The sequence below is a fragment of the Symphodus melops genome (assembly GCF_947650265.1).
Source record: "Symphodus melops genome assembly, chromosome: 11".
In the NCBI taxonomy this organism is placed as follows: Eukaryota; Metazoa; Chordata; class Actinopteri; order Labriformes; family Labridae; genus Symphodus; species Symphodus melops.
This window is the reverse complement of record NC_136701.1, coordinates 15906193-15921082: the sequence shown is the minus strand read 5'-3', so window position 1 is coordinate 15921082 and position 14890 is coordinate 15906193. Positions and strand designations below refer to the sequence as shown.

Here is a 14890-nt window from a genome sequence, read left to right as displayed (position 1 = left end):
GCCCAGAAATAAATCTTAAAAGAAATAGGGATTCTAGGATTTGATTCCCTTGTTAAACAAGATTCTATTCTTGACAGCTTCTAACAAAATACGTTATTTCACTTAATATATGTGAATTATGCATTAGTTACACAAATGTTAAGGTCATTTTTTTATATCCAACTCCTGATTTATCTCATCTCGAAACAATAGTTTCAGTGCCTAAACATTTACAACATAATTGTTGGGTCAACAGAATTATTTTTGGTGCCTGTCATCGTGCCACCACATTGGTGGCCCAAAGTCAGAACTCATTCATTGTTTCCACACTGAATGTATTTTTTAAAGGCAAACCAGATGTTGCACATTTATTATTTAACCCTTCAATCAGTTTTGATGAGTTTTAAAGTGTTTATGAAACAATTGAAGATAATGCTAATGTAGAAGATAATCCTAACACTCTTTGGTCATGACCTATAGAGGTAAAAAAGATAGTCTTGAAGAATATAGACCACTTCTATAGAATTATTGTTCATATCTGTCATCAAGCCACCAAATTGGTGCCAGATTGTTATTTGTAGCAGGCTGCTAAATGTGCTCGTTTACATTGCAGAGTGAATGGTTGATAAGATATTTCAAAGGAGTAAGGAGGAGATTTTTCCAAAGACAATTCTACTTACATACTACAGTGAGTAACAACAGGGCAAGTTCAAGTAAAGAGAGAAAACGGTGCTTTGTCAACGTGGGGTGCTAAAACCAACACAAAATGTAGGCTCCTTACAGTAGGAGGATACCCGAGGGTTTGATTTTTTGATGCTTTGGATCACTGAAAAATGGGCAGTTTCCCAGCAAGTGAGAGGTAAGAACATGTTTTTCAAAGTTGCAATGTAAATGGTGGTACAAAATCTGAGAACATTACAACCCATAACACACTTTAACAGGTCTGTGGATGAGTAATGAAGATGGACAACACTGATGAAAAAGACCAAAGAGAGATACTGACAAGATCTCCCTCTAACCTTCTCTCCTTCTGTGTCTCTTTTTCTCTCTCTACCTCTCTTTCTCTATTTAATTCCTTTCTCCCAGAGCAGCGCCAATGTGCTGCCTACGATGGCCATTAAGATGTTATGGTTTTCAATAACTTTTTATAGAGTTTGGACATTTGAGGGCTATTTGCAAAATGAGCTGATGAGACATCAGTGATGTGTGAGAAGTGCGAAGTAATCATGTTAACTATGAGAGGTTAAAGCTCAGTGGAATGGGTCAATCAATTTATATGATACAATGGGGAGTTTGTTTTTGGCAACATGAAAACAGATGAGACGCGTCACATTTACATATCAAACATGCAGGCCTCAGCCGGGGGAAATATTCAGAATATTAAATAAAGGGCCCTCCCCAAACAATGTTAGCTAAAAAAAGATCAAACCTGAATTTACAGAAAAGTTGAATTCATCTCTGTTGCTTCGAGAGTGTCAGCAAACTTGATTGGGGTGTTGACAGCTGTCACTTACAGAGAAACACATCTATCACCGCGTACATTTGAGTTAATTGTTGAAATACAAAACCATATGCAAAGCTTGACCGGGATGAATGGATGCGTCTATCAAAAGGCAAGATTTCATTCAAAGCCTAAATTAGCAAGACAATCCCTGTATTGCTGAAGAAAAACGAATGTCAATATTCCAATTCTTTTTAATTATCTAAAGAAGGGAAGATGGCCGTTTAGACAATCTTATAAAAGGCTTCTATTATTTTGTGCTTCTAAAGCAGCGTGTCTGTTTGAACACTGATGTGATTGACAAACCGGCTTGCAAGCTGCTGGGTTGATAAAGCTGGTTGTTGATGAAGCAAAAAAGGGAAAATATCGGTGATAGCGTATCAATAGGATTGACAAATAAGAACAATACAATCCAACCTTAGCTTAAAAAAAACAATTGAAGTAATGAATAGAGCTTTTAGACTGTCTGTCGCTGTCTCTCCTGTGAACAGGCCTAAAAGAAGCAGTGAACTTGTCCCCTTAATAGATTTGGGATAGTTTATTTCAAGTCAACCATAGGTGTTAAAGTTAAGAAGCAACATAGTGTGGCATGCTTCTAATGAAGTTTCTTCTTAATGCAGATTCAGTTAAATATAGATGATAAAGACTTGGTCAGTTGTTGGTTTTTTGAAGATTTGGTTTTAGGAGGGGAACATTAAGTCGAACAGTATCTTTTTCATTAACAGATAATCTACTCGATGCAAAAACATCAAGTAGAGCAGATTTTCTAGTTACAGAAGACTTTAGTTGGTTAGGTGCACATCTGCTTAAATGAGAACACAAGTAGGTCATTTCATCAACAAAGTTATTTTCGCTAAGGGGCAACATTGCACATTACTGTTTTTTTTCCATCTGGCTTTAATGAGCTAATTACTGACTGAGTCCTATGTGTCAACTGTTGACTCATTGTTTTAAAGTTGGTCAAGATTATTTTCCTCCCATGTCGTTATTTGTTTTTTTTTCCTGTTTCACTACACTTAAAAAATATCACACCAGAGGGAGTTCTGTCACAGGCACGATATTCAGTACAACAGCACAACCTTGGATATAATATTGCTTTTATACAGCACTTGTACAAATAAACAGTTATAGTAAAGTGAAAAAGCAAGAAATGAAATGTCTGTTATTTGATCACTCACAACTACTGCAGCTCTCCAACAAACCCAAACATGTTTCTTCCCCCTTTTTTTTTTACTTATTGTTAATCTGCTTTCATCATGTATTGTGTACTGAGTGGTTGTGAAGGTTGCTTTGATTGCAGGTGTCCCAGCTTAAGACACACTCTTCTGCTGTCATATTAATTAAATAAATTCAGAACAACTAGGATAAATCTAAAAAAAAAATATTAACAGTCCCAGTAATGTTGTAGTCTATTTCAGCACTCAAATAAAATATCTAAACACTTGGTTTCAGTGTTTTGTCAAAAGTTGTCATTGATGTCTCACCTTAGACCGTACAGGACAGTACCATCCGGGTGCAGCCGGATCATTCTGTTTTTCACAGTGACACCGTGGACAAATGATTTCTTGTCGTTGAGGAAGTAGGTGTCTGGCACCCAGAGCTGATCAGCCACCCGGTTATCTAAGGTCAGGTTGAGCGGGATCTCAGAGTAGGACAGTCGCTTGTCTCGCCAGGCCTGCTGGAAGTACATCGTCAATGTGTAGTCCTGTAAGTGCACAGAAAGGGAGCAAAGGAGGACGAAGCCGGGTTGGGGGGGGGGGGGGGGGGGGGGGAGAGAAAGGGACAGAGCCAGAACATCAGAGAGGAAGCAGATAGATGAAGAGGAAGAAAAAACAGAGGAAGGGAAAAGGAATAAAAGAAAAGGGAGATGGAGAGAAGGAGGGGAAGAGAGGGTTACACCAATAGCAACGATTTTACCCTGCTGCTCTGTTATACATTTGCACTGCCTGCTCTCAGATGAGAACAGGTTAGGCTTCAATATTAGATGAAGCTCACTTTAAAGCAAATGGAACAGTAGCACTACAAGCCCCCCCAAAAAAGACTCAGTACAAAGCAAAGGGGAATATCTCTCTTTTTATAGAAACATGAGGTTAAGACAGCAAGTGTGAAATGTGTGTGTATATGATGAATCAAACAGGGGAGAAAGGACAGATGGTTGTGTTCGTATATACTGTATTGTGAATTCGGAGTCTGTTATGATAAAAAAAATGTGCGCATGTGTGTGTGTGGCTTGCTCAGTTGATTTGTTGTGCATGTTTTTTCGCGGATGTGACACACACTCAAACACACAGAGAAGAGAGACGGCATGTTCCCGACAAATGAAAATAACCTAAAACCTGTTTTTCAAAATATCTCCTACATGCTCTATTTGCTTTGACCGCCGCTGTCTTTCTGGGATTAAGCTTTGTTTGTGAATTCGGCCTCGATATGTATTACTTCAATAACATATTCAACCATTTTCTTCTGCTCAATGTCCCAGAACCAGAATGGTACACCATCCACACCCATCACCTCACGTCATGCACAGATAGCGAGGAGCTTTTGAAATGACTGTATATGTCTGATTAACATAGAAGGCTCACACATCAAAGTGTAATTGACAAAACATGCATGTTTCTTAAACCATATACAGTATATAAGGACAGCGTAAACAGCCTTTTATAAATACAAATATCTCTTCTTATACATAGAAAAACTGTCCATGCAGCAGTATTCCTGAGGAAGGCCTGTGCCACTTATTTTGAATTAGATTTTTTTTTTTTTTTTTAATATGACATACTTTATTTATCCCTGAAGGGAAATTCAGGTGTATGCAGGGAGTGCACCAGAGCAGTGCTGGGGTTTGGTGCCTTGCTCAAAGGGCAGTGCTCGAGAAGTGCCCCGGCACCTCTCCAGCTACCAGAACAACTTCCGTATTTTGGTCTACACCAGGACTTGAACCCTCTGGTTCCCAACCCAAGTGCCTCCGGACTGAGCTACTGCCGGCTCGTAGATCAAAAGTGACTCAGTGACATGTTTTAGATTTTCAAGATTTCTAAGTATAGGTGCATAATGGAACTTACATGCTCATTGACATGTGGGTAATGCACATAGGCTTCAGGTCCCTTTTTTTTCCAATTGGCCTGTCTGTCTGTCTATCCCAAACTCTCAGTCAATCCAGTCACAGCAGATAACATTGATTTTTCTTATCACTGTTGCCGAGTGTTTGCATTTGGTGGATGAATGTAACATATACATACAAAAGACTGTAGACCTACTCTGAGTCTTGAGACTGCTTCTGTTACGATTTGGCACCACACAAATGGATGTATTGATGTAGGGTTTATTCCATGCGTCCATACATCCATACATAATCCATACCACTTCACTCAGTCATGGGTGTGTGTGTGTAGGGGGGGGGACCAATCCCAGCTGTCACTGGGTGAGAGGCAATAACAGGGCTGACATATAGTGACAGACAAACAGTCAAAATCACATTAACATGCACAGGCAATTAAGAGTCAGCGATTAACCAATAGAGCACGTCTTTGGACTCCAGGTGTAAACAGAGAGAGCCCATGAGAAAGACTCCACACAGAAAGGCCCCAGCAGGGATTTAATCCGGGAACCTTCTTGCCATGAGGCGACAGCGCTAACCACTTCACCACCCTGCAGCCGTGATGTAGAAAAAAATACACCGCTTTGCAAACTATTCTGATCATCTTTTCCTGAGAAAAAAACAAACAATAGCTAAACATCCAGGTCTTGAACTAAACTGTAGTCTTAAATCATGATAAAAACCATTCCAAGTTGTTCATTGTGATTAAACTCAAGAATGCATCTTCATCTGGTGCGACTCCACACACAAAACCTGCATGAAATACTTCAGGTTAATATTTCATCAACATTTAGAGCAAGTTTGATTGCTTGCAGTAAAATTCCCTGATGCTAAATCTAGGGCGCGATAAAACAGTCAAGCAAGCAGTCGGATGCTCATGTAGCTCACTGAAGTAAGACGCTTACCAATCAAAGATGAAAAACTAAGTTAAATAAACTTGCTGTCGCAGGGAACTTTTTTTTTTTTGTCATGACTGGCACATCCGCTTCCTGGCAAAGAGGCTGAACATGCATTTTTGAAATGCCCGTCGGCTACAGATCTGACATCCCACTGCACCTTTGGGATCTAGAAACTTGGATATTGACTGGATGAAGTCAGAGAAACAGGAGCAGCTTCCATCAGTGAAAAACTTGTTTGACTCTAATAGGTTTTGTCATGTTGTTGTTGTTGCGTGTACCCTATTTGGCTTGGGGTGCTGACAAATATGGGTTTAAAAGTTGAGTTTTTCTAAAGGGGCAATTCTAGTGTCCAGCTCTATAATTGGACTTGGACTTGGAATAGAGTGATTTGAGTAAATCCTTGGTACAGGTCAAAACTTTTACCTTGGACTGTGCAATCTCTTTTCCAATGTGCACTAAAATCCTGAACGTCTTGTTTGTGTAACTTTGGAGAAAAGCATTAGGAGTGGTAAATCTATAGCTTAATGAGGCAGATCATTTCTCACGTCTTGAAAATCTATCTCGACAAATAACTGAGGGTCTGGTATTTGGCTGGCCTTATTTTAGCATCAAAGATCATTGGCTACACGTGCTGCTTTCCCAACACTTCAATCCCTGCTTGGTGGTTATGTAACAGCTCACGCTTCACACTCTCTCGCATGCTGTGCACCACAGCTGAAGAGAAGCTTGTTGCCATGTAGTTCTCCTTAACTATCTCCACTGCACTCATGAATGCCCAGCAACACAGAGGAAGGAGGGTTTACTCTGATGTATGAAACATCAGGAAGGCTTCTCTGCCTCTCTTGGGGGAACCTACTCGCACAGGCACAAAGAATCTCCTCGAGTCTTGTAAGAACTGTGGATACTGAGAAGTGCATCTGCAGTCTATCTCAGTGTAAAGTCGTTATCGAGATATTCAGCCTGTAGGTGTTATTTCGGTGTTCTTATTGGGTAATGTAGGTAGTTCGGCCGGGAATCTGTGGGTGTCTCACGATTTCCTTCGATTCCTGGGGTCACGATTCGATTGAGAATCTATTTTCAATTCAAAACGATCTGAATTCATGATTTAAAGAACATGTGCAAATGTCAGGATCTACTCCAGTCATCTGTGAGGGTGGCTGAATTTCTCGTTGCTCCTCTACTGAGTTAAAGAGCTAGCCTTAGCAATTAGCAAAGAGTGACCGATAATTGATTTTTTGATGGAAATTGATTTTTGGAAGTTATAAATCTATTTATAATCTCACAAGATTAGAATCTCGATTTCAACATAAATCAATTTTTCCACCTACCCCTGAGTTTTGTTGATTAAACATAACCTATAAGTATTTTGCCTATACATTTTAGGGGCGGCAGTAGCTCAGTCTGTAGGGACTTGGGTTGGGAACTGAAAGGTTGCAGGTACCCTTGAGCGAGGCACTGAACCCCCACCAGCGTTTCCGGTGGGGGCTGCCGCCGCACTCTGACATCTCTCCATTAAATGCATGTCCACAGGTGCTGCTTTTGGATGTTCATTTGATTCAGGAGCGAGAACCACAATTTCATTTCTGGGAATAATAAAGTGCATAAAATTTAAACACATTTTATGAAATTAAACACATGAAATGCAACCATGTTACAGCCTGTGGCACATGCTTGATTGGACTAAAAACTTTTGCACAACAGATACATTTTCCTCAGCAAGTTTAATATGACAATCTACACAGATGTTCTGTTCTCCAATGCAGCTAATTTGTTATTGCTGAGCAAACTGCATTTCTTTTAAAGTCTTGGATGCTGATTATGTACCATTAATAAATGGACAGTGCGGTTTTGCAGGTGCCACACAGATGTCAGTATCTAAAAGCTTTGGACCACTGATCAAACAGCTGTGCATGCGACTGACTGATAAAACTGAAACGTGTCCTTTGAGAAAAGGTGACAGCAGGGATTGGATAACAAGAGTCCTGATCTTGTGTATCACATCACTTAGCACTCATAATAAGCATCATTTGTTCAAGCCATCAGCCACTCTAGCATATGTGCACTCCTCCGCAGCACTCTAGCAATCTAAAGTACTCTTAAGTAGCTGTGAAGAAAACTGACAGGGATGTTGAAGTAAGAAGGTGCTGTGTGACGTGGGACGTACTAAGCGGAGTGACTGTTGCCACTGTCATCCCTGAGAGCCTGTTATTGCAGCCCTGTCTGCTTGCGGTTTGCTTTGTGGGACGGACTCTGTGGTGGTGCCACTGAGGCTAGTTGCCTGTGAACATAAAGCTCTCCTCCTAGACAGCTATAGTGTGCCTCTCTGTTTCTCTCTCTGTGGGTGGTGGAGGAGGAGGAGGTTGTAAATCTGCAGAATAACTGTGGCGGCGGCGCGCATGTAAGTGCAATGGGAGGCTGTCATAACAGCGGTCATAATGAGCACCAGTATATAAACTATGTTGGGGAGAGAAAGATGGTGCAGAATAAAAAGAGGAAGGAAAGGGGACAGAGAAGCATACAGGGGGAGAAATGTATAAGAGAAGAATATGCTATGCTGACAAGCTGCTAAGAGGAGCAGAAACCAGAGTGATCATTATTATATTCTCACAGTCAAGCTACTGCAGAGTGTTTGAATCCATTAAACCTAATTTCCAGTTCTACAGAACACTTCCTGCTGTGTAAATGTTACGTCATCTAGAAATAACATATTTAGAGCAACAAAGTCAAGAGTAAGGACTGTAATACATTTCCTTCAGGAATAAAAAATCACTACAAAACCTTAAGTTTATGTCTGTCCCACTTAAAAAGAAACTGATGGATTGATGACTATGCTCTGTGACTCAGGAAATGTGGATCTCTGTAAATATTTTTCCGTCAATTTTTATTTGCCAGGACACTCTTGTAAATGAGATTGTTAATCTCAAAGAGATTCTCCTGTTTAAGTAAATTTTAAATTCAAACGAAATTAATTATTTTATTTTATCACCTGACCTGTTTTTTTGTCCCTGATGTGAAGCCTCAAGAAGTCATGTAACTCAAGTTTACAGATGTAAATATAGTTTAGGCCATATGTAAACTTTCCATTGATTTGTACACTTATGGGATTTAAGAAAAAAAAAGAACATGCAAATTGAAGGAAACATTAATTTTGAACCTAGGAAGTGAAATCCTGTTAAAAGCACAGTATGCAAATTCTGCTGCCTGGGGGGTCTCGACCAATACCAGAAGAAAAGATGACGTCCAGGCTGACGGGGAAACGAACAAAGAGTTGACCGTAAACATTTGTTTAACTGTGAGTTAATGTATCCACGTATCATTGACATCACGTTTTTATCACAGCAGCAAATATTGTACAGCAGCAATACGGCAGCATTCAACACCAGTTCAAAACTGTCTTGTGTTGTAGCCTTTGCTGTAACCACCTGTGTTTTCACGAAATTTTAAACGTGTCTATCATGACGGCCGCCTCAACAAGACACATTACATTACAACTATACAATTCAAGGCTAAATTCAAGATCTAGTACTTAAAGTTAAGAAAAAAAATGGATTAAAAGTGATTGGTGGTTGATTGCAAATAACAGTTTGAATGTGGAGCTATTGCACAAACAAAGCCTTAGCCTAGACACAGATGACGTGTTCCCAAAAGAACTTTGAAAAACTTTAACTTTTGGTTTCATAACTGAAAGGGTACACTGTACAGCCAGAGTCACTGCGTGGGCGGATTTCTCAGACAATGTCAGAGTTTACAGACACAGCTACTTCCACAGAGTGAACTTCAGGCAGCCAAATTGTTGTAAGTCTAATAGTTATTAATATTGAATATGATATGATTCACTAACTGCATGTAAGCAATGGGCATTTGCAGTATTCTTTAGACTCAAGTACCTACATGACAGAGTACTCTCTAATGACATATTTTTTTATGTAAAAAAGAAAAGAAAAGAATAATGTTGGGACACCATTTGCGTTAGCTTGTCTGTGTTAAATAATTAAAAATAATTGTCAAGTGAGACTACCTGTTGTCTGTCTCTGCTTGTTTCTCCTTGTGGTTCAAGCGCGGAAGTGGTTTAGGAATAAACTTGTGCACTATGTATGAAATGTTACTTGAATTACGTCAACAAAGAGTACTGAAATACTCCTACCCACCCCTACTACCTGTATGTAGGTTCCTGTAATGCAAAAGTCACTATTTAGAACAGTTTAAGCTTCACTTGCTATTTCAATTAGTCCTAAATATCTAAAACTGTTGGCTTCAATCTATATCCTTCAATGCCCTATCTGCAGAAAACATGATCAAATAATATTATAAAGTATTAATATCCTAAATATGTTATGGAATCCTAAACCCACTACAGTCGCAACATACAATTCAACACTCGTCTAGTTCTGCTCGAGGTTTCTGCCTGTAATGCTAAAGTCCACTGCAGAGTTTTTTTTCCTTGCCACTGTTACTTAATGTGCTGTGTTCGTGACGGATTTAATGTTGGGTCTCTTTTTTGTTTAATTTGTGATGAATTTGCACAAGAAAATATTTTTTTTATTCATTGATATGATTAATGTTGAGTTATAACCATCAATACAAATGACTTAAATACATACATTATATATCGTGGAGTGAGTGAAATAAACAGTGTCAGGAAGTATTTGTGTGTTTAATGTACTTTTTACCTTGTAAGTCATGCTTTACATCTACACTCCTCAATTAAACATGGACCTAGGTCAAAAGTCTAGTTTTTTTTTTTTTTTGCTTATTTCATGGCAGGTACAAAAAAAGGAGTAGTAATAGAAATGTAAGGGGAAAAAAAAACATCATTGAAAGTGAGGGAAACACTTAAAAATGGACCACGAGAAGATGGAGAACAGTTGGGGGTTGATAAGGTGTGATGTGGACTGAGGAAGGAAACAAGGGGCTTAAGTCTGCAGGGACAGAGAAATGGGAGGGGAGAGAATGAGGATGACTAACTACCGAGTACTTTGTACATCTCTTTCTTCCCTCAGTATCCCCTTGGAGCTGCTTTTTTTTCCATTTGAGTGCCATGGAATGGTGTGGTGAGTTTGCTGGAAGGAAAAGAGGGTCGAGGGGGTTGTTGTAGGATTTTTTTTTATAAGGGTGGGTAAATGAAAGGCAATGGAAAGCTCAGTGGAGCAGTGATGCAAATTGCTTTTATTCTCATAGCTCCTCACTTCCAGTCTCTGATTTCAACACCTCCCTTTGCTACCTTTCCTTCACCCTCCCTTTTATCCCTCTTCTCATGTGTCCCATCATTCTTTTTATTTACCCCTTTCCTTTGTGTGATTGTTCTTCCTTTTCATCTCCCATTTCTCTCCATTCTTTCACACAAGTTACCTTCCATTTCATTCTCCCTGTGGCTTCCCTTTCTCTCTTATATGTTCCCTCTCCATGTATGCAGTTCAATCTCAGAGGAGTTTCTGTTGCATCTATTTGCATGTGATAGGAGAAAAGGAAAAAAAAAAGAAAGGAAGAGTTAACACATGCTGAGTGTGAATAGCTTAGATCATTACCACTAAACAGACAGAGCTGAGGGAGCCGTCTACAGAACATGACAGGTGTTGGATCAACCTCTGAGGTGCTAGATGGAGCTGCAGACTTCAATTTATCCTTCAAAAAGCTTGCAGGCATAATGCTTGGGTATATTTATCTTCAAAAGATGTCAATTTTGCATTAAGGCCTATTAAATCACTGCAAACAAATTCACGGACTGGATATTTGACAAATACTAAAAAAATAAGTGATTAGGATTTGGGTTTGATATGATTCATATTTCTTTCCTCTTATTGGGGGAAGAATGAACCCCTAAAAGAGGTATATGTTACTATGAATTATTTCTATAGTGCATTGACCTTGAAGTGTGGAACTGAATGCTAAAGCAGTTCCACTCTGCACCTACCCCTCTTGTCCATCTTTCTTTTTCTTCTCCTCCTCCTTTTTTAAAATTCCTACACAGCTGAGAGGAAAAGTGATCCCTCCACCACTTAGCCACATGTCCATACCACACTCTATCGTCCCCCTGCAGCTCTTCCAAAAAGCCCTCTAACAACAAGTGGCTTTCAATTTCCTGTCTCACCCGGTCCTTTTGCCATCAGCGACAGGCTATGAGGAACTTGGCAAAGGGCGCAGCCTTTACCAAAGATGCCTAATAATAAAACATACCAATCCCCACAGAGCAGAGGGACATATATAACAGTCTCTGGAGATCTGTGTATGTAGTCTTTACAATTCAGCTCTATCTGGAACAGCTTGTGCACTGCATGGAGTAAATCTGCAACAGGAGAGCATGCAGGAGCTGCTGCTGCAGGGGTTTCAGTTGGCCCATTTGCTCCAGAATAAATAATGGCTATATGCACACACTACCAGTTTAAAGTGTGGACACACGTGATAGAAATGCAAAATATTATCTCAAAGACATTTTCATCCAAAGGCTAATGCTTAAATGTTTGAAATGTGTTTCCTATAAAAAACAGAAATAGTGAAGTTGGTACTTTCGTATGCATTTCTTTCTTAAACAAAAATTAAATTAAATGTTTCATTTTTATAGTTTTAATATCTACTATTCCAACATGTGGAAAATAGAAAAAAATAAAGACAAAGCCTGTTATTAGTAGGTGTGCCCTAGATACAGCTTACAGTAGCAATATTATAAACACTGGCAGCTTCAACAACAAAGACCAAAAAAAAAAAAAAAACGGCTTTAAAATCATTTATGCCACTTTTGTTGTGGATTAATAACTAGATTGACTGATCTATTAAAATCAATGTTTCAAACTTAAAATAAAATAATGTCAATAGTTACTGAAAACATTTCTCTTTATTGCCCTACTATTTACAGCAGGGACTGTAAATAAATTAACCTGTTTTATTCTAAGCCCAACAACTGTGCTAGTAGTTGAAGAAGAACTTGTTTTGAAGCTGTACTGAGCTGCTCTCCACGAGACAAAGAGAAAACTTTTTACATAATTTGGACAGCCAGACATTGTAAGTGCTTTTATTGCTTGATGCTTTTATGAAAAGAGCTAATATATAATCGAACAAGTGGCTCTGTAGATCCCCGGATGGCTCTCTGAATAACCATGAAAGATGCAGTTTCTGAGTGGAGTGAATGTGTGCTCGTTTGTGTGTTGTGAAGGTCTTGAGATTGAATTCCCCTAAGGACATTACTCTGACCAAAGCTTTTAGGCTCAGTACACAGTTTTGTATTTTTCTTCCCTGAAGACATTCTCCTAAGTTTATGCCATGTCGGAAACAAGATGACTGATATCAATAAAGCCCAGGCGCTTGTTTGTTTACATGTACTTTGTCTAACCTTCATTTCCATCACACTGCTCCCTTCTCTCTCTCTCTCTCTCTCTGTCTCTCAGCCCCCTCTCTCTCTGTCTATATATCCCCTTTTCTTCAATGCTCTTTCATCGTTTACTCCTGCCTGGACAGAGCTTTCAAAGGAGCTCACCGCTGAAGGTGAATCAAATTTAGAGGGACTTCTTTTTTTTTTCTCAGAGCTCTCCCAAAGCAGGGGTTCACAGCTCTGCCAGTTGGCAGCCACACAGCTCAACTGACTACATGCAATTTATTAAAGTCGATTGGAGCATCTGCAGGCCTTTTTGTGTCCCTGGAGAGGAGTAGAGTGGAGTGGCAATTCAAAAGGGGGGTAGGCGGTGTGTCTGTTTGTGTGTATGTGTGTGTCAGAGGGGTTTATGGGAAAGAAAAGAAATGGCAGAACAAGGCCCCCGATTATTAGGGTGCTTTCGAATCCCACTGGAAGACAGAGAGGAAGTTGATGAAGGTTTCAGAGCTGTCATTTACACTTGATAGAAGGTAAGCTGACCAGAAAGGTTGTGGAAAAAAAGAAATGTTGTTTGTACCACTTTACTTTCTGGAAGAGATAATGTGTATGTGTGTGTGTGTGTGTGTGTGTGTGTGTGTGTGTGTGTGGGGGGGGGGGGGGGGTCATAACTGCACATGTTTGTATAGGTGCATGTTTCAGTATGTTTTCTTCCAAACAACATGCCAAATTTCTGCCTTTCTGCTGCAGCCGGGGCTTTTGACAGCTGTCCTTTCACTCCCACATTCTCAACAAACACAAACACACTGATCCACAAAAGAGTCCCACGTCTCATGCATTATGGAAGTCCGGGGAAAGGAGCCTATTGCTATTCAAAGAGAGTACCAAGAAGCCCACAGCACATCCACACATTGTCAACAATGAGATAATGCAATCTATAGACTTGTGCGGATCGATGGCACGTATGGAGCTTGTGTAAGTACACAAAACTAGTTATCAACCTGCGCCTGTAACCGCAAATTAAGTTTACACTTGTGCATCTGAGTGAATGTCTTTTTTCTTTGTCAGTGTGCAGGGCTGTGTGTGTTTGGATTTGATGGCCTGCATACAGTATCTCCTTGAGCAAGGACACCCACAAAGAAGCAATATCTCCTCACAGTGTGACTGACCTACAAGAGACGCAGGGGTGCTTTAAGAGGGTGTCAGCTTTGGAGTTTGCTGTGTGTGCAGCAGGAGAGAAAGAATATGTGCGCAACCGGGCAAACCTATCAAACAGTGGACTTTGGTGTTATCACTTCGCCAGTGGGCCAGTTAGCTAGGGGGCCTGTTAGAGTTTACTGTTGGTTTTTAAACAGGGACATTGATCATGAGGCTGACAGCTGAGGGGAAGAAACTGTTCTTATTTGGTTCAAATTTGGTTTTGGTCCTGATGGACTGCAGCCTCTTACCAGACGGGGAGAGTCTCGAACAGTCCATGTGCAGGGTGAGAGGGGTCAACCATGATCTTACCGCACGCTTCAAGGTCCTGGAGGTGTACAGGACGTGGAGAGACGGTAGATTGGAGCCAATCGCCTTCTCTGCAGAGCGAATGAGATGCAGCGTACCAGACTGTGATGGAGGAGGCGAGGATGGACTCGATAATGGCAGCGTACAAGCACACCATTGGGGTCTGTTGGCAGGTTGCGCTTCTTCACCTGCTGCAGGAAGTACATCCTCTGCTCTTGTGTCTTGATGAGAGAGGTGATATTTAGCTCCCATTTGAGGTCCCCAGGAAGCGGCCCCGGTAGACACCGTGGAGTCGCTGATGGCGATAGGGGCTGGGGGAAGGCTGCATTTTTCCCGAAGTCCACATCCATCTCTACTGTCTTCAGTGTGTTAAGCTTTAGGTGCACCAGGCCACTAATTGGACAGCCTCCCGCCTGTACGCATACTCATCCCCACCAGATATGAGTCTAATGAGGGTGGTGTCGTCTGTGAACTTGAGGAGCTTGACAGACTGGTGATTGGAGGTGCAGTTGCTGTTAGTGTACAGGGAGAAGAGCAGAGCAGAGGAGAAAGACCACAACCTCAAGGGGAACCTGTGCTGATGGTCCTGCTGTCCGAGACATTCTTCC

General features: G+C 40.5%; 1 protein-coding gene across 2 annotated transcripts in view; it reads right to left on the bottom strand.

Annotated features, from left to right (window-relative positions):
- The window catches only part of gabrb2b (gamma-aminobutyric acid type A receptor subunit beta2b), a 107143-nt gene that overhangs the window by 25894 nt on the left and 66359 nt on the right, over positions 1–14890 (bottom strand). For both annotated transcript variants that reach the window (XM_079355054.1, XM_079355053.1), the window contains exon 4: positions 2965–3185. In XM_079355054.1, coding sequence (XP_079211180.1) covers positions 2965–3185 — 221 coding nt within the window. The remainder of the gene's footprint in view (positions 1–2964; positions 3186–14890) is intronic.